This window comes from Diplodia corticola (genome assembly GCF_001883845.1).
Source record: "Diplodia corticola strain CBS 112549 chromosome Unknown scaffold3, whole genome shotgun sequence".
Classification (NCBI taxonomy): Eukaryota; Fungi; Ascomycota; class Dothideomycetes; order Botryosphaeriales; family Botryosphaeriaceae; genus Diplodia; species Diplodia corticola.
The window spans coordinates 662,444-679,094 of NW_017971482.1; the positions used below are offsets into that span (position 1 = coordinate 662,444).

Consider the following 16,651-nt stretch of genomic DNA (forward strand, 5'->3'; position numbering starts at 1 on the left):
CTGCGAGGAAAGGCATGCTCGTCTTTTGTGAGAAGTAAAACGCAGTACCGAGCTGAGCCAACGGATCCTGGACGCATGAAAGCATGCGCTTCAGCCCCATCGCGGCAATAATAGGAATTCGGAATGAGTTTTCATTTTTCGCAGACCGGGAAACCCTTAAACGAATTATTTCCGTCCGGCCCTATCGCACTGTTGTGATGGCTCGAGATTCTTGCGTTGGGGTTCATCAACATGTTTCTCCGGGCTTGGCCACAGACTCGTCTGGTGTCAATGAATGCAGGGCATCCTCGTACAGAAAGACCGTATCGTAGTTGGAAGCCGGCGAAGTCAAGAACAGGTCGACATCGAGAGAAGTGTTGTTTTCGGTAGAAAGGCCGGATTTGCGACAGTGCGGTCTTGTTGGATACTTGGTGCAGCACTGTGATAGCACAAGTAGCAGAGCTTCGGCAGTATATGATCAAGTAGAGTGATTATTTAGGGGCTGCAGCGACTCAGATATGAAATTAGAGGGGTGGGAGATCGCGCTCTCGTATTCCCAGACCCACCGTAGAGCTGTTGTTTTATGAACACGGGGTAAACGTTGCTCGGAAAAAGTGCCAGAAATAACGCCGATTGAGCTACTTGCGGAAGGTACTAGCCTTACCAAGCAAAACTATCGAAGATAACGTGATATTGCGAGCATACTTTACCCGACGCGGTCCACCGGCCTTGCAGATCGCAGCCGTCTTCAAGGTTGCCCCTAAACCCGCCAAGCACTCGTAGACCAATTAATCGCCAGCATGCTTTCATATCGACATTGCACGACCCCATACGGGACGATATTGTTTCACGCATTAGCATTTGTGGCGCAACCGAAGCCTTCGGGCTCTGGACTATAAGGCGCTCTTCCGCCCCCGCAGCCCTGGTTTGAGCCAACCACGTCCACAAGTCACTCTTTTTTTGTTGTTTTTCGTCACTCACTTGCTCAAACCAGTCTTTACAGATCCCTACACTCTTTTTTGCCACTTACCTAGTCATTCTCTGTCAAAATGAAGTTCGCTACGACTGTCGCCACCACGATCGGCCTGATCGGCGGTGCTGCGTTCGCAACCATGAGCCCTGCAAACCTCCAAGACACGGGTAATTCGCTGGCCCGTCAGGCGTTTGACATCAAGGATCTTGTCGTGGCGATCAACTCCACCATGAACAGCGGCCCGATGCAGGTGCGGACACAAGTCTTCCTTTACAATGGGCGTTGTTCAGGCTGACTAACAATTTCTGAGTAGGATGTCTTCGAGGAGATCGATGACATGTATGAGGCTGTTCTGTCGAACATCGCGCTCACCATCGGTAGCAAGACTCTCACTGAAGAGAGCCAAGATGTTCAGCTGGTCTACGAAGCTTACTCCTACGTATGTATTACTCTATGTTTCCAAAGTTTCACTTCAGGCGACGTGATCACAAACCCGAGGACATAAGCTAAATCTTGTATAAAACGAACAGCTTGCCCAGTCCATGTTCGAACTCATGGATGCGCTCGGCAGCTCCGCAACCAACTTCATTTCCATGGATACTCAGAACGAATTCCGTGTGCCCGCTTCCGTCCGCGAGGTCGGCGGCGTGGTGGATGCGTGGATGTTCAACATGATTGGCCTTTTCCCGGCCAACAGCTCCTACTCGGACCAGGCTGCCAACCAGAAGAACCAGGTCGACTCGCATTTCCGTCGTGCTATTGCCGCCTATCACCTGGCTACCGCGAAGACCGAGACACCCTACGGCAACATCACGAACATCGTCTCGACCGATGCTCTGACCTCGACCATCGCCAAAATTTTCAACGGTGATGATGAGACCTCAGACAGTGACGTTCGTACCACCAGCTTCTAGCGACAACACCTCTAACCATGAGGGCGCTTCCACCCACCGCTCTTCAACTAACAACGTTTCTAGAACTAGTAATACTGCCGACAACGACAAAAGCTGCAGCGATGAGGCAACCTCAAACAACACCGGTATCAATGGCGAGCCTCAGGAATCCGACTGCGCCGAAGAAGACCCTACTGCGTCTACCGGGAAGTAATTAGTTATCAGTGAAGACATTCGAGTCAAGGCCTCCAACGCTTCTTCATCCTCCTTGCAGAGACCAAGCATCGTTTATATTTCTCGCTTGACATGTCCACGTTCCCGTATTGCAGGTTACCAAGGAATCTTGAAGACTTCAAATGTATCAAGACATATTTTTTCCATCATACCGCATCATGCGCAAAATGTTGACATACTACGAGTGATGACATTGCATTGCAGTTGGCACAACAAAGCACGGTATTTTCGATATCCAAGTCCCACGCAAGCGATGCCTGAAGGGGCGATTTCTGTCGATCGCATTCCACGTCAGAGGCGTTTTGCGACCAAGGTCAAATACGACGTCACATCTCTCTCGGCTAATCTCCAATCACAGTGGCAGCAGACGGTCCACTGCACCTAATTATAGGTGTTATCGCCAGGCAGGGCCTGGCGCTTTCCCGCGCACGGTAGCGCGTCGAACAGAATCCGTTGCGATAAGACATAAAAGGGGTGTGCGGAACGCCACCGGGATGCCGTGTTGTTGGATTCTAGAGCTGGGCAGTGGATTCTTCACGAACTTATATACGAGAAGTGGCTCCAGCGAATCCTGCAGGATCCACAGCGGTTCTCAGGAGCGGTGCCCATCACCCTGCCGTTTTTGTTAAAACGGGCCCGCGGTGGCGTACGGAAGAAAGAGCCGTTCCCACAGTCTTTCTTGATTCTGCTTGGTTCCCACTCTAAATTCCGACGATGCGGTTAACCGCGTGCCTGCCCACCGCTATAGTCGGCCTTCTGTATGCCGGCAAGACGGCTGCCAGCGGTCCCAAAGGAGTATTCGCTCATTACATGGTCCGTTCAGGTCGAGGCCGCTGCCCGTAGCCAAAGCTCATCCAACACCAGGTCGGCACTATATTCGAAGACCACATAAGACAAGATGTCGACGACGCTGCCGCCATGGGCCTCGACGGCTTCGTCATCAACATGGGAAACCCCCTCGGCCCTGAGACTCGCCCGCTGCTCAGCACCATGTTCGACTACGCGGCCGCAACCCATCCCGATTTCAAGTGCTTCATCAGCATGGATCTCTGGTCGCCCAAGAACCTGTCCGACTTCGACTCAATACTGACGGATTTCCTGGGCCACGCCGCCTACTACCGAGGGTCTGATGGATATCCTGTCATAAGTACCTACGGCAGTGGTACTTTCGGCCAACACGACTGGAGCCAATGGCGCGATAAGTGGGCGCACAACATATATTTCATACCAGACTTCGCCGACCTGATGGCCCTCCAGGGGTCCGACGGCTGGTGGGACGAGTGGGGCTTCATGATTGCCGGTCTGTTCAGCTGGGAGTCGACATGGCCGATACGGGGCCAGCAAAGCACACCTGCCCTCGTCGCCGTCGACGAGAAGCCCGAATGGACGCAGGAAAGAAACAAGGCGTACATGATCGGTAGGCCCCAACACACACACCCCCCAAACCGCCGCTGTCCTTCCCCCCACCGAACGTGCGCGATACTAACCACCACACACCCAGGCCTAAGCATGCTCCAATACAAAAACTCCTACGGCGCCAACATCTACCGCGCCGGCGAGGAGAACCTCCCGCTGCGCATCCAAAACATCCTCAACATGCCCGACCAGCCCGAATTCACCCAGATCCTCACCTGGAACGACGGGCCCGAGTCCCACTACATCGGCAACATCTGGCCCGAGCAGGACAACACGACGCAGATGCGCGTCTACGCCAACGCCGACGCGCCGCACACGGGGATCCAGCCGCTCCTCAGCTCCTTCGCGACGGCCTTCAAAGCCAACGCCGCGGCGCACGCCATGGCGCCCGTCGCCGGCGCCGCCGTCACCGGCGCCCTGTGGTTCAAGCCCATCCTCGCGGCCGGCACCGCGTGCGCCGACGAAGACGATGGCGATTTGCATCACGAGAAGCCGGCGGGGTACGAGGTCGCGGCGGATGTGGCGACGTGGGCGGTGGTGGTGGGGGAGGGGGACGGCGGGGCGGGGTGGACGGTGCATGGGTTCAGTGCGGGGGAGGAGTTGGGGAGCGGGACGGGGCTGGGGGCGGGGTTGAATTTTGGGAATTTTACGGGGGTGAAGGTGGGGAGGCAGTGCGTGGAGGTGAGGAGGGCGGATGGCGGGCTGGTGGCTGTGGCGAAGGGCGGGAGGGAGGTGTCGGCGGATTGCCCGGATGGGATTTACAATCTCAATCCGCAGATTTTGGAGTTGAAGGAGGATGTGGACGATGGTGGGTGTGTGGAGGATGCGAAGAAGTCGTCGGATGGGGATGGGGATGGGGATGAGGGGGGGAATGACGATGACGATTCGTGGGGCGTCAGGGCTGTTGCGATTGATCGATTCGTCGTGCTTGCTGCGCTTTTGACTTTGTTGTTCTCCGCGACGGGTACTTGGGTTTTGTGCTGAGAGGGTTTTACGAGACATGACTATAAACTAGGACTACTAGACTGCATAATCACACCGACTTGTAATATTTACATGGGAATGACAGTGTAATGTCGATCCCTTTTGAACAGTTGCCGACGCCAAAGCGGAAGAGCAAGAGCTCCTCGCCTCCTCCACTTCACCACGATCACCAAAGAGAAAAGATAGCCAGACAAATCTACAAAAACGCCAACACCACACCAACAAACCCCAATCAAACCTCCACCCACCCACCCAAGCCCCGACCACCCCATCCACTCACCACCACCCACCCCCCTCCTTTCACACCCCCGCATCCAACTCCCCCACCACCCCCCTCCCATCCATTTCCGCCTTAACCCCATCATCACTCCGCAGAGGATGCCCATCGACGCCTCCAAGCCTCAACACCGGCCCATTCCCCGGAACCTCATAGTGCCGCTGCTCCTCCTCCCTCGGCGTCGACGCCTGCAACTCCCCCCACATCAGCCCCGTCCACTTCATGACGTCGATGCCGCGCCTTGGCAACATCATCAGCTCCGTCCCACCCCCCGGCGTCGTCCTTCCATCTGTCGTTGGACGACTTCCTCGCACGGTAGAAGAAGAAGGCGCCGGCGGCGAGGGCGATCGTGGCGATGGAGGCGGCTATGCTGGCGGCGATGGCGGTGGTGCGGGTGGAGGAGGAGGAGGAGGAGGAGGAGGAAGAGGAGGAGGAGGAAGAGGAGGAAGAGGAGGAGGAAGAGGAGGAGGAGGAGGACGATGACGCGGAAGCGGCGTGGGCTGGAACTGTCGAGCTGGCGGCTGGAGAGGCGGTGGTGGGTGTTAGCCACTGGAGAAAAAATGGTCGTGGCCACTGGCGGCTTGCCGAGAAGCGGTGGTGGCCGCTGGTGTCTGGAAAGGCGGTGGTGGATGCTGCTGCCGGCGTGCTCGCTGTTGTCTGAGGTCAGAGCTGATCGACTGGCTGCAGGGGGAATGCGTGGGCACGTAGCCCAGTTCGAGAGGGCGAGGAGTGAAAGATGAAAACAAGCAAATGGCGGGAAGTGAGTGGGCCGCTTACAAGTCGGCGACGCCGTCGCGTCGAGACCGAGCGCGCAGTATGCGGCGAAGACGGCTATTGCACTTGATACCTGCGCTGTGACGAAAGACGCATTGTTGCTGCTGCTGTTCTGGCATACGCTGGAGACGTCACGGGAGATGACGGAGCTCATCCTGCTTGACGTGGCGGTGCAAAAGCAGGTGTAGGATGTCAGACTTCCTCCATCGTCGCAGCCGCTTTTCATCCCGCGGACTATTGTGCTGAGCGGCTGCTCTGCACACGGAGTAAGTTGTGAATAGGCAGAGATAGTATTGATGTATATCTCAGTCGAGCCATCGGCAGCTGTGAAGGAAACAAAGAGAAGGGGTAGAAAGAAAGCAGCTTGTACAAAAGGATTTCGCGGCCTCCTCATTGTGCTGGCAAGCTTAAAGACCGTGTGTAACAGTAGTAGCACAAATGTTCGCGAAAGTAGGCCGAGAGGAAGGGGTGAAAGGAGAATGCATGGTTTCGATTTTATATAACGAAGAGTTTTCTCATAGTAAATCAATGAGGCTGAAAGGCTCGCAATATGGTGCTACGAATGTAGGCAATGGAATTGAGGGGGGTGCAGCGTGAGTAAACGCGGATGCTGAAGCGGAAAGATGGAAACGGAATGTGGTGTAAGTTTTGCGGGCCATGTGTGCAACCTCGTCAGATCCTTACCACAAATAGCCATGCTCCCTCGAAGCATCGACAGTTCCGGGTTGTCGGCCATTCAAGGTGAGATTCAAAGCCAAAGGTTGCTTGCGACTGGCACATGTTGCCGCGAACCATCTCCAAGTTTCGGACGACAATCTGACTATATCCTCAATGATCAACGAGGGACTTCAGCTGTACTATCGTCGGTAAACAGCTAGATTTGAGATGCGGTGCGTGAGCCTGGCAAGGTTGGGTAGTTTGGCCCCCACTTACGCCCTTGGTACACTTCAGGCATCCCCACCCCGAATTGTTCTTTGGATCGGCAGTTTTTGGACGAATCCGCCCCCAAGTGCACACCCTTGCTGAACGCCTTATCCGCCTACTTCCCAGCGTAGAGTGCATCTAAGCCAACGACAAGAGCTAAGCCTCCACAGACGTACCACGAGAACGCCGAGGAGACTTAGTCACAACGTCATTGAAATCCACGCTATCCTTGAAATTCAATGAAGTGCAACCCAAGAGCGCGTTGTTCTACACGTCGATACCCACCCTCTGCCTGCCACCACCTTCGACCCCTAGCTTTGGCGATCACTGATGCACGTCGCCATGTTCATCTCCTTGATTCTCACGGCGATCATTGCTGGAACCCTTGCCGATATACGCGCAGTAGCCACCAGCGCGCCTAGTGCGATTCACAGGCGTGACTCCCACTCCTGGGCCGGCAGCAACCCTTACTCCCTGCACGCTCTGCCCGCAGCGGAGCAATCACGCTACATCGACACGCTCGCCAGCTGGGGTGTCCAAGTCGTCCGCCTCTGGGGTAAGCCCTCTCCCCCGCCCGGCGCTTTCAACCCATGCCATGATTTCCAAACAAGCCACCCATCAACGGCTGATCGCCCTCCGGAGGATTGGGTGTGCGGGCGGGCGCGGGCGATGAAGGGGTTGATTGGCGCGTCGCGGGTGGAGGTCGCGACGGGCGGCGTTGGGGGGCAGCCGGTATTGCTGCGGTCATGAGTATAATGGGCTGGAGAAGGCGGTGCGGTGCGAGGCTGTTGATGTTGTCAGCGTGCATGGGTACATGGGCAAGGCGGCGGGTTGGGCGTATTTCGTGACGGGCGACGGCTCGATTCTGAAGGCGGTTGAAGCGGCGGATCCGGGGAAGAAGGTCATGTTGGAGGAGTGGGGCGTGGCGGAGGGGTCGGAAGACGGGTTCGAGGCGCAGGTCGCGGTCTTCAATGGTGCGGGTGTGCGTTGGATAGGTTCCAATGCTGGTGGCTACAGAGCGTTTGCTGATGGTGGAGCAGCTATACTGGCAGGTGGTTCCAGGGAAAGATCAGACGCAGGACGGAGCGCCATTGAGCTGTGGTTATGACGGGTTCGAAATTGGGCTGAATAGCACGAAAGGGAATGTGAGGGCTGCTGTCGATGAGGCAAATCCAGTCTCTGCTGCTCAGAACTGGGCAGAGTGGTTTGAGTAGTCCTGCGAGGCAATCGTGCCTGCCGCAGCGTAGTAACGTAACGTCAGATGATTTCGCGCCAGCGCGTGCCTGCCTTCTCCACAGCGCGTTCCCGTCGACGACCTCCCTCCGACTCTCCACCCGACCCCTCACCCGGCACAATGGCAGCGTCTGCAGGTCTCCTGTCCCAACCCATCAACCGAACGTCTTATGAGAGTTGACTCGGTAGTGGGTAGCCTGAGCAGCACAGACTGCGCGCCCGACGTGTTTCCGAGACAGAGAAATCTTCCCGTGGGTTTGCACCAGTCATGTTCATCTTGGATGGCGGCGACAATGATGGAGAAATTGACAGGAGGCATGATCGGCCTGAGCGAGAGCCGCAGAGATTTCTCGTGTTTCTGGTGCAGCCTTTATACGGTTCGGAAGGTGAGGTGGCTGGCTGCGATATCGGCGGATCCTCCGTGCGGGGTACCTATATCTATCTCCATCAAATTCTTTGATCAGCTCGCTGACGACTGGATCTTGCTTTGCTTGGTGTTCTGGCTCGACTTCTCCAGGCTTCGGCATTTCCAAACGTCGGCTAAGTACGCGAGAAGTCGCTTGAGTTCAGCGGATCCTCTCGTGACTCGGCCAGAAATTTTCCAATGGCGCAATTGTTGTTATGTACTAGTATCGTAAACCCCGACAAACTGACTTTTGACAAACACCATGTCAAGCCTGTCAAATTGCCCGTCGACGGCATACTACCGGCGAAACCAACTCAACACTGTCTTTTCCCGCGCGCCTATAGGTTTTCTTTTTTGCATCGGTTTGTTCGCCACAAGGAGGGGTATCATGCGTCGGCAAAACGGTCTGGACGTTCGAATGGGAAAGGCGGCCTTTTCCATGCCCACTATGATCTGCACACTATATTGGTGATGGGAACACAGCGATACGACCCAGGCCGATGACACCATTTGGGACTCTCATAGCGTGCTGTCGCTACAGCTGTCTCGCTGTTGTGTTAGACGGCATATTTAGCTTCTGGTAGCACAATACATCACCCCTCCCCTCCTGAGCTTCGCGCCGCTTTCTTTCACACTGCATCGTAACGCCGGCAGTGCTTTTGGACGATCCATTCGAGGTCCCTCATATGCCCGGGTCCCCAGAAACTTGCTCTGGCTTGATCAACTTGGCTCCTGCATCTCAATCGATACTCTCAATAGTTGGATGCAAATCACATGACCGGCCTGTCTCCGTCAACACCGCACGCCCAACCAGTGGACGCGACAATGGTTTGGCAACTCATCAATCGAGGACATTGCTTCTCTGGACTGACGCTTCAAATAGGAAAACCGCCCAAAGGAATCCAGGGAATCTGGCTCCCCCACACCCGCCACATCGGACCTCGAAAAGCCGCCGTTCGTCTTCACAACACAGACAAGCGACAATGACGAGGAAGCCATTGACGAGAACGATCCGCGGCTCAAGGACATCCCTGCCTACGTCCGCCGCGTCGTCAGTCTGCACGATGACCCGACCTTGCCGACCCTCACTTTCCGCTACTTCGTCCTGACCGTCGTCTTCGTCGTGCCCGGCGCCTTCCTCAGCATGATGAGCCACTTCCGTACCACCTACGCCCCGTACTCGGTCTTCTTTGTGCAGATTGCATCCAGCTACGCCGGCGACTGGATGGCCAAGGTCCTGCCCGCCTGGCAGGTGCGGGTGCCGTTTACGAAATGGGGCTTCAATCTCAACCCCGGCCCCTTCAGCGTCAAAGAGCATGTGCTCATCACCATCTCGGCCGCGTCGGGCGCCACGTACAACCTTGGCTACGCCCCCATCTCCATGGCAGAACTGTACTTTGATTCCAAGGTCAACCCCGCAGTCGCCATATTTTTCATGTGGGGCATCGTCTTCACTGGCTACTCCTTTGCCGCTATTGCTCGCCAGTTCCTCATCTACGACCCTCAGTTCCCTTGGTTTACCGCGTAAGTTTGCCTCGCCCTGGCTCGGTGCCTTCGAGACGGAACTGACGCCATGCACAGGCTATGCCAGACGGCGCTTTTCGAGACGCAGAAGAAGCAGCGCGAGAAGCCGACGGCGCTATCCCGGAAGCAATCAAGGGTCTTCTTCCTCGTGCTCTTGGCCGTCATCCTCTGGCAGTTCCTCCCGGAGTTTGTGTTCCCGATGCTGGGCTCGTTGGCCTTCCTGTGCTGGGTGGCGCCGAACAACTCGGTTGCCAATTTCGTCGGCGCCGGCTTCGGTGGAATGGGCTTCCTCAACCTGTCGCTGGACTGGAGCAACATCTCGACCCAATACAACCTGTTCCTGACGCCGTGGTGGACTCAGGTAGTCATGTTCTGCGCCTTTGTGTGCAGCTGCTGGATCCTGCTTCCGGCGGCCAAGTTCGGAGGCCTCGGGCAATGGCACCATCAGCTGATGTCGAATCGACTCTTCCTGGGTACGCCCTCCATGCGCTGAAAACCGGATACGTCAACTTACTGACCTCTTTGCAGAGAACGGGACATCCTATCCCACTACGAGCTTGCTCACCCCTCAAGTAACCTTCAACGAAACGGCTTATCAGCAGTACGGACCGCCGTTCGTCAGCACCCAGGTGTTGTGGGGAATGTTCTTCGACTACGCCGCCTACACATCCGCCGTCGTCTGGATGACGCTGTTCGGGTACAAGCAGATCCGCGACAGCCTCAACAAGCTCCGTGAACGCGCGACGCGGCGGGGGGCGCGGATCCAAGAGCAATACGACGACCAACTGAGCGTGCTGCAGCGCTCGTACGACGAGGTGCCCTTCTGGTGGTTCCTCGCCCTCTTCGGCGTGTCCTTCGTCTCGCTGGTGACCATCATCGCGTGCGGCAAGCTGTTCATCCCGACGTGGACCTACTTCGTCGCCATCGGCACCGGGGCCATCCTCGTGGTGCCGCTGGGCTGGCTGTACGCGCTGTCCAACTTCCAGCTGCCCATCGGAACCGTCAACGAGCTGCTGTACGGGCTGATGGTCAACTCCATCAGCGGCTTCAAGAACCCCACGGGCGCCTCCGTCTACGGCAGCATCGCGGGAAACGCGTGGTACCGCGCGCAGTACAACCTGCAGGACATGAAGATCGGCCACTACATGCACATTCCGCCCAAGACCGTCTTCTTCACCCAGGTCTTCGGCTCCGTCCTCGGCATCCCCGTCAACTATGCCGTCGTCCGGTGGGTGCTCGACACCAAGTTCGACTACCTGACGGGCGAGCGCGAGGACCCCTCGCACCAGTGGACCGCCCAGAGCCTGACGTCGAACCTGACCATGGGCGTGCAGTACGTCCTGATCGTAAGTACCCCCTATTCGTCGGGAAAATCCCGAGCGTTGCGCTGACAGGCCCGAACCAGGGCCCACTCCGTCTCTTCCAACAAGACATCTACCGCATCCTCCCCTACGGCTTCCTCGTCGGCGTCGCCGCGCCCTGCCTCGTCTTCGGGCTGCACCGCTGCTTCCCCAAGCTGAAGTTCAACCTGTGCAACACGACCATCTTCTTCTCTACCATGGCGCACTTCTACGGCAACATCAGCGCGGGCTACACCAGCTGCTTCCTCGGCGGCTTCGTCGTCATGTACTGGGCCTACCGCCACCGCTACGACGTCTGGGCCCGCTGGAATTACATTCTCGCGGCGGCGTTCGATGCGGGGTTCAATTTCAACATGTTGCTGATTTTCTTGTTTTTCGGCGCAGGCAAGATCGTGACGATGCCGAATTGGTGGGGGAACGAGGCGGCGAGCAGCGAGAGGTGTTTTGCGTTGGATTCTTGAGGGGAGAGTTGAGGAAGGGAACTAGAAATGGGTCCGGAGGAAAAAGAAAAGCCTCGTCACGCGCAGCAGCCAGCCCCGTCTTGAGCCCTCACTCGGCGCTTTTACTGCCTCATTGCCACCCAGCAGCTTCGTGGAAACAAACCATGTGCCTGGATTAAGCATGGATGCGCGTATCGCAGATGCAGCAGCGTCGCAACGGCACTTCACTTTCTCAAGCAAGCAACGAGTTACTCTGTCGGTCGATGGGTTGATGGGTTGATGGGTTGATGGATCGATGTGGTGAGCGGGAGGTGAGGAGATGCGAAGATGTCGGTCTCGGGCGACGAGGAAGAGAAGGGAAATGGGCCGCGCGCGAAGGAATGCTGCGCGCCCAAGGACTTTGCCGAAGGATCGCGACCCTCGCCCGCGCCGGACCAATCGATCGATTGATAAGATTGATAAACTGGGGCGTAGATCAGATAAAATCTTTGCCATGGCGCCTGCGTCTCCACCACATGAAGCCGCTCGCTCGCTCAGCCAACCAGCGCGTCAAATCAGCGCCATCGCTGCCCGCATCTGTCTATCGCACCCGGCTGGCCTCGCGCTCGAGAGCCGCCAAGAGCTCGCCGGTCGAACGATGCCGCTCAAGCTTTGTCCTACACCGGCCAGTCTGGCCCGGCATGCACGTATATATCTAGCTGCATGACTTCGGGAAGTGCGAACTGCCATCGCCCATCCGCCAATCTGCCTTGTTGACGCCTTTGTGGTGCCCTTGCCACCTCGCACGCCGCTGCAGCCATGGGTTTCTTCTCCAAAAAGACGGCCGAGTTGCCGACCGAGGAGCCCGCTCCCATTCAGCCGGCCGGCGACGAGAAGACGCTTGAGCCCCGGCAGGAGTCGCTCGATAAAGACAACATCAACGACTTGGTCGACAAGGATGCCCAGGCAGGTGTCCAGAAGGTCGAGGCCGTCACTGCCGTCTGGAGCAAGCTGCACATTGCCTTGTCCTACTTCTTGTGAGCCTTCCGCCAACAGTCAAGCTGTGTGTCCATGTGCTGACCACGCCCGCAGCATCTGGTTGTTCTACGTCGTCACCTCCATCCAAGAGGTCGCCCTCAGTGTCTTCACTCCCTACGTCACCAGTGCCTTCCAGGAGCATTCCCTGACCGCCGCAACCAGTATCGTGGCCACCCTGGTTGCTGGTCTGTTCAAGCTTCCTCTGGCCAAGATCCTCGATGCCTGGGGTCGCCCGCAGGGGCTGGGCTTGATGCTCTTGATCTGGATGCTCGGCTTCGTCATGATGGCCGCCTGCAACAGTGTTACCACCTATGCTGCCGCTCAAACATTCTATTCCGTTGGGTAAACGAACCCACCGCCATCTATTTCCGATATGCATCACTGACTGGCTTGCAGATCCCAAGGTGTTAGCTATGTCCTCACCATCTACGTCGCAGATACCTCGACGCTGAAGAGCCGTGCCCTCATGCTCTCCTTCGCCACTACTCCCTACATTTTCACCACTTGGGCCGCCGGCCCCATCACTGAAAGCGTCCTGGCTAGCGGCGGTATCGGTTGGCGCTGGGGTATCGGCCTGTGGGCCATCGTGGCGCCCTTTGTGCTCGGCCCACTCATTTTCCTCTTCCTGTGGAACCAGCACAAGGCCGAGAAGATGGGTCTGCTCGAGCCGCAGGGCAAGTTGCGCAACATCACGCTGAAGAACGCGTGGAAGTTCGTCGTCGACGTCGATCTCTTCGGCATCCTGCTCCTCGGCGCGGGCATCGCGCTGTTCCTGCTGCCCTTCTCGCTGTACTCGTACCAGCCCGACGGCTGGCGCTCGCCCATGATCATCGCCATGATCGTCATCGGCGCCGCCCTCGTCGCGGCCTTCGTGCTGTGGGAGCGCTTCCTCGCGCCCGTCACCTTCATCCCGTTCAAGCTGCTCGCCGACCGCACCGTCTTCTTCGGCGGCCTCATGTTCGTCTTCGTCTTCGCCAACTCGTCCGTGTGGGGCTCGTACTTCACCTCGATGCTCATGGTGGTGTGGCACACGGGCGTCGCGCAGACGACGTACATCAGCAACATCTACCGCACCGTGTCCTGCTTCTCGTCCGTCATCGTGTCCGCCCTCATCTACCGCACGGGCCGCTTCAAGCCCTTCGCCCTCTTCTTCCTCGTCCCGCTGATGATGCTCGGCGTCGGCCTGATGATCCACTTCCGCCAGCCGGACCAGAGCGTCGGCTTCGTCGTCATGACGCAGATCTTCGTCGCCTTCGCGGGCGGGCCCATCGTCATCTGCGGCGAGATGGCCATGCTGTCGCCGTCGGACCACCAGCACGTCGCCGTCATCATGGCCGTGCTCGACCTCTTCGGCAGCATCGGCTCGTCCATCGGCAGCACCGTCGCCGCCGCCATCTGGACCGGCACTTTCTATACGAACCTCGTCAGGTACACCCCCGCCGGTACCGACGTCGCCACCATCTACTCGAGCATCACCGTCCAGACCAGCTACGCCGTGGGCTCGCCCGAGCGCGATGGCATCAATGCCGCCTACGGCGCCTCGCAGCGTATTATGTGCATCACGTCCGTGTGCATTCTCGTCGGCGCGCTGGCGAGCGTGGCGTTGTGGCGGAACCTCAATGTGAAGCAGATCAAGCAGGTGCGCGGAAATGTTGTTTAGATGTCGATGCGTCTCGTGGCAGTGCCTTTTTATGTGCTCGAGTGTAGGTGGCGTCGAGCTCAATAGTCTAGTTGAGGCGTCATTGTTTGAAATACCCGCAACACTACCTTTCCGTCAATTGGATTTGGCTGTTACCTCTGAACTGCATGTACATCTGAAAGCAGTAGCAAGTCCCGTCTTTTGTCTGCTCCACAAACTTCCTGTCATGGCCCGACGACACTATGGAAGCAAAGTAAGCTGAGTGATGGTGACTCGGTCAAAACCTCTTGCTGTAACCATAGTGGTGTCTCACTGGCAGTATGAGCCAGAGGTCTCCCCCGCCCTTGCCCAACTTACCCGGCGAAAAGGAACCACCACACCCGTCTCAAGATTGTCTTCTGCAGAGCGCAAGAGGCTCCTGAGTGAACAATATTGGACAGGAAATCCCTTCAGGATATATACTACCCAGCCAAGCGCTTCTCGAAGGAACGATGAATCCTACGATAAGATAAACGTAGCATAGGTCTACGTTTCAAAGTAAGCTTACGCCAAGGGAAATGGACCAAGTCCATCGCCCAGCCCAAATATGCCTCGTTTTGATTCAGCAAAGTTTCCGAGTAACTTGACCTTACAATCCTGTTATTCACGAGTTGCACCGCCAACTAGTCCTGCCCAGGGATAATGTCACCAGGGCGGCAGCAAAAAGACAGGCAACCGTTCGGAACAGTTTCCGTGCTCCACAGTAAGCTTACAACGCCCCATGGACGCCCAAACTCCTCCAGGATCGCCGTCGACCTCACCAAGCATACGGTACCATGTACAACGCCCAAAGCGAAGCCGCTATGCAGCGAATAGGTTGGCAGTGAGAGTCAAGCCAAAGACGCTGCAGTAGCGAGGCGAAGTTGGCGCGTCGAGCGATACCACAGACGCTCAGCTCATCGCATTGATGACATGTACGTTTCAAAGCCGCGCCGCCGGATTGTTGGTATATATGTGGGGAACCGCGCGGAGGATTTTGAGTCACAGAGTCTACATATACCACCGCGACGACTCCGCATCTGACAACAGACAGCGCGCACCATTCCTCACTCCCCTCACCAAGTACAATCCAAACCACCGCCAACACCATGACCATCTCCCTGTACGACGTGACCATCCCGGTCCTGATCCGAGGCCTCAGGAACACGCACGCGCTCGTCCAAAAGGTAAGCCCCGATCAACGCCCATCTCCCCCTCACCACCAAACCCTCATCTCCTCCTTCCAACCGACTAACCAAACCACCCCTTCCTCCAAAACCGAACCACAGGCCTCGACCTGGTGCCAAGACAACAACCGCCCCGAGACCGACATCCTCGACGCGCGCCTCGCGCCCGACATGCGCACCTTCGCGTTCCAGATCCGCGCCTGCTGCGTGCTGTCGCGCAGCAGCACGCTGACGGACGCCTGGCGCTGGTGGCCGTCGACGACGGCGCTCGATGACGAGAGCAGCCTCGCGGGGTTGGCGGCGGCGCTGCGGGAGCACATCGGGTTGTTGGAGGGGGTGGGGCGCGAGGAGGTGGAGGGGAGGGAGGGGGTGGGGAGGCATCTGTGGACGGGAGGTGAGTGATTGAGTGCTTCTTGGTTGAGTGATTTTAGTGAGTGAGTGAGTGGGTGGGTGAGGATGGGGAGTGTGGGGTGTTGGGGATGTGGAAAAAAAAAGGGGGGAGGAGGGAGGTAGGGGAGAATGGGAGAGAGGAGTGAAGGAGAAGGAGAAAAAAAAAGATGTGATGAGAGATGCTGACGGCTGGCGTGACGGACAGGTGAAGAGGGCGTGGGCTTCGAGGCCAAGTTCGACGACAGCATCAAGTTCCTGAACCAGTTCGGGCTGCCCAACTTCTGGTTCCACAACACGACGGCGTACGCGCTCTGCCGGATGAAAGGGGTTCCGCTTGGCAAGTATGACTTCCTCGCTGGCGGTGGGGCTTTGGAGTGATCGAGTCAGTTTTTTTTTTTCATTTTTTATTCTCTCACTCTCTTTCGGCGCGCGCGCGTGCAATCATTCGCGGTGGCACCCTTGTTCGGACCGCCAACCCCAGTCGGCTGGATCCATGGCTCTGGGTTCGCCGGGGGGGGCTCATGGGCGAATGCAGGGAAGTAGAGTATCTCGTGGAATAGACTGCGTCAATTGATGAATCCGCAGCATGGAGAGAGGATTCCGTGTTGCTTGAAGTTTCGTGTCGTCGGGCTCTGTAGACATGAGGTGTAATCAACAACGGCGGTGTCAGAAAAATCCCAATGGGCCGGCTCTCCATTGTATGATTTCCAGCCGAGGTAGAGCCGTGCTTCGGTTCTCGTGGTTCTGCTAGCGATGCACGGAGCAACAGTTGCTCGGACGCTGTCGAGTTCAGCTGAAGTGAGACACGCGGCAAAGGCACAGTGCGGGGCATCAGCAGGCAGCAGACAGGGTAGGCGTGTTAGGCCAAGCAGCGGAGAATCGGAGATGTAGGAAATTTCTCACTTGGCAGCCTTGCTGACGAGCCCGAGCTCGACTCTCGACTCTCCAGTGCCGGCCCACATGGTGACATGATGCTGGTGCG

At 57.2% G+C, this 16,651-nt stretch overlaps 7 protein-coding genes across 7 annotated transcripts; all 7 read left to right on the top strand.

The window, feature by feature from the left end:
* Window positions 1-1,028: 1,028 nt before the first annotated feature.
* Window positions 1,029-1,866, top strand: BKCO1_3000213 (uncharacterized protein; the record flags this gene model as incomplete). The annotated part of the gene is made up of 3 exons (XM_020274112.1): window positions 1,029-1,202; window positions 1,266-1,391; window positions 1,483-1,866. 3 exons carry the CDS (start codon window positions 1,029-1,031, stop codon window positions 1,864-1,866), a joined length of 684 nt encoding a protein of 227 aa, XP_020134650.1.
* Window positions 1,867-2,793: 927 nt separating this feature from the next.
* On the top strand, window positions 2,794-4,479 carry BKCO1_3000214 (glucan endo-alpha-glucosidase agn1; the record flags this gene model as incomplete). The annotated part of the gene is made up of 3 exons (XM_020274113.1): window positions 2,794-2,892; window positions 2,944-3,496; window positions 3,581-4,479. 3 exons carry the CDS (start codon window positions 2,794-2,796, stop codon window positions 4,477-4,479), a joined length of 1,551 nt encoding a protein of 516 aa, XP_020134653.1.
* Window positions 4,480-5,111: 632 nt separating this feature from the next.
* BKCO1_3000215 (uncharacterized protein) lies at window positions 5,112-5,417 on the top strand (the record flags this gene model as incomplete). Its single annotated transcript, XM_020274114.1, has 1 exon — window positions 5,112-5,417. One exon carries the CDS (start codon window positions 5,112-5,114, stop codon window positions 5,415-5,417), a length of 306 nt encoding a protein of 101 aa, XP_020134652.1.
* A 1,367-nt stretch (window positions 5,418-6,784) lies between these two features.
* Window positions 6,785-7,668, top strand: BKCO1_3000216 (beta-mannanase; the record flags this gene model as incomplete). The annotated part of the gene is made up of 3 exons (XM_020274115.1): window positions 6,785-7,197; window positions 7,256-7,436; window positions 7,495-7,668. 3 exons carry the CDS (start codon window positions 6,785-6,787, stop codon window positions 7,666-7,668), a joined length of 768 nt encoding a protein of 255 aa, XP_020134655.1.
* A 1,250-nt stretch (window positions 7,669-8,918) lies between these two features.
* Window positions 8,919-11,439, top strand: BKCO1_3000217 (oligopeptide transporter; the record flags this gene model as incomplete). The annotated part of the gene is made up of 5 exons (XM_020274116.1): window positions 8,919-8,921; window positions 8,977-9,617; window positions 9,675-10,090; window positions 10,146-10,963; window positions 11,023-11,439. 5 exons carry the CDS (start codon window positions 8,919-8,921, stop codon window positions 11,437-11,439), a joined length of 2,295 nt encoding a protein of 764 aa, XP_020134654.1.
* Window positions 11,440-12,216: 777 nt separating this feature from the next.
* On the top strand, window positions 12,217-14,095 carry BKCO1_3000218 (siderophore iron transporter; the record flags this gene model as incomplete). The annotated part of the gene is made up of 3 exons (XM_020274117.1): window positions 12,217-12,434; window positions 12,490-12,777; window positions 12,832-14,095. The coding sequence occupies 3 exons, from the start codon at window positions 12,217-12,219 to the stop codon at window positions 14,093-14,095; spliced, it is 1,770 nt and encodes a 589-aa protein (XP_020134657.1).
* Window positions 14,096-15,201: 1,106 nt separating this feature from the next.
* BKCO1_3000219 (uncharacterized protein) lies at window positions 15,202-16,047 on the top strand (the record flags this gene model as incomplete). The annotated part of the gene is made up of 2 exons (XM_020274118.1): window positions 15,202-15,673; window positions 15,875-16,047. 2 exons carry the CDS (start codon window positions 15,202-15,204, stop codon window positions 16,045-16,047), a joined length of 645 nt encoding a protein of 214 aa, XP_020134656.1.
* Between the last annotated feature and the right edge of the window lie 604 nt (window positions 16,048-16,651).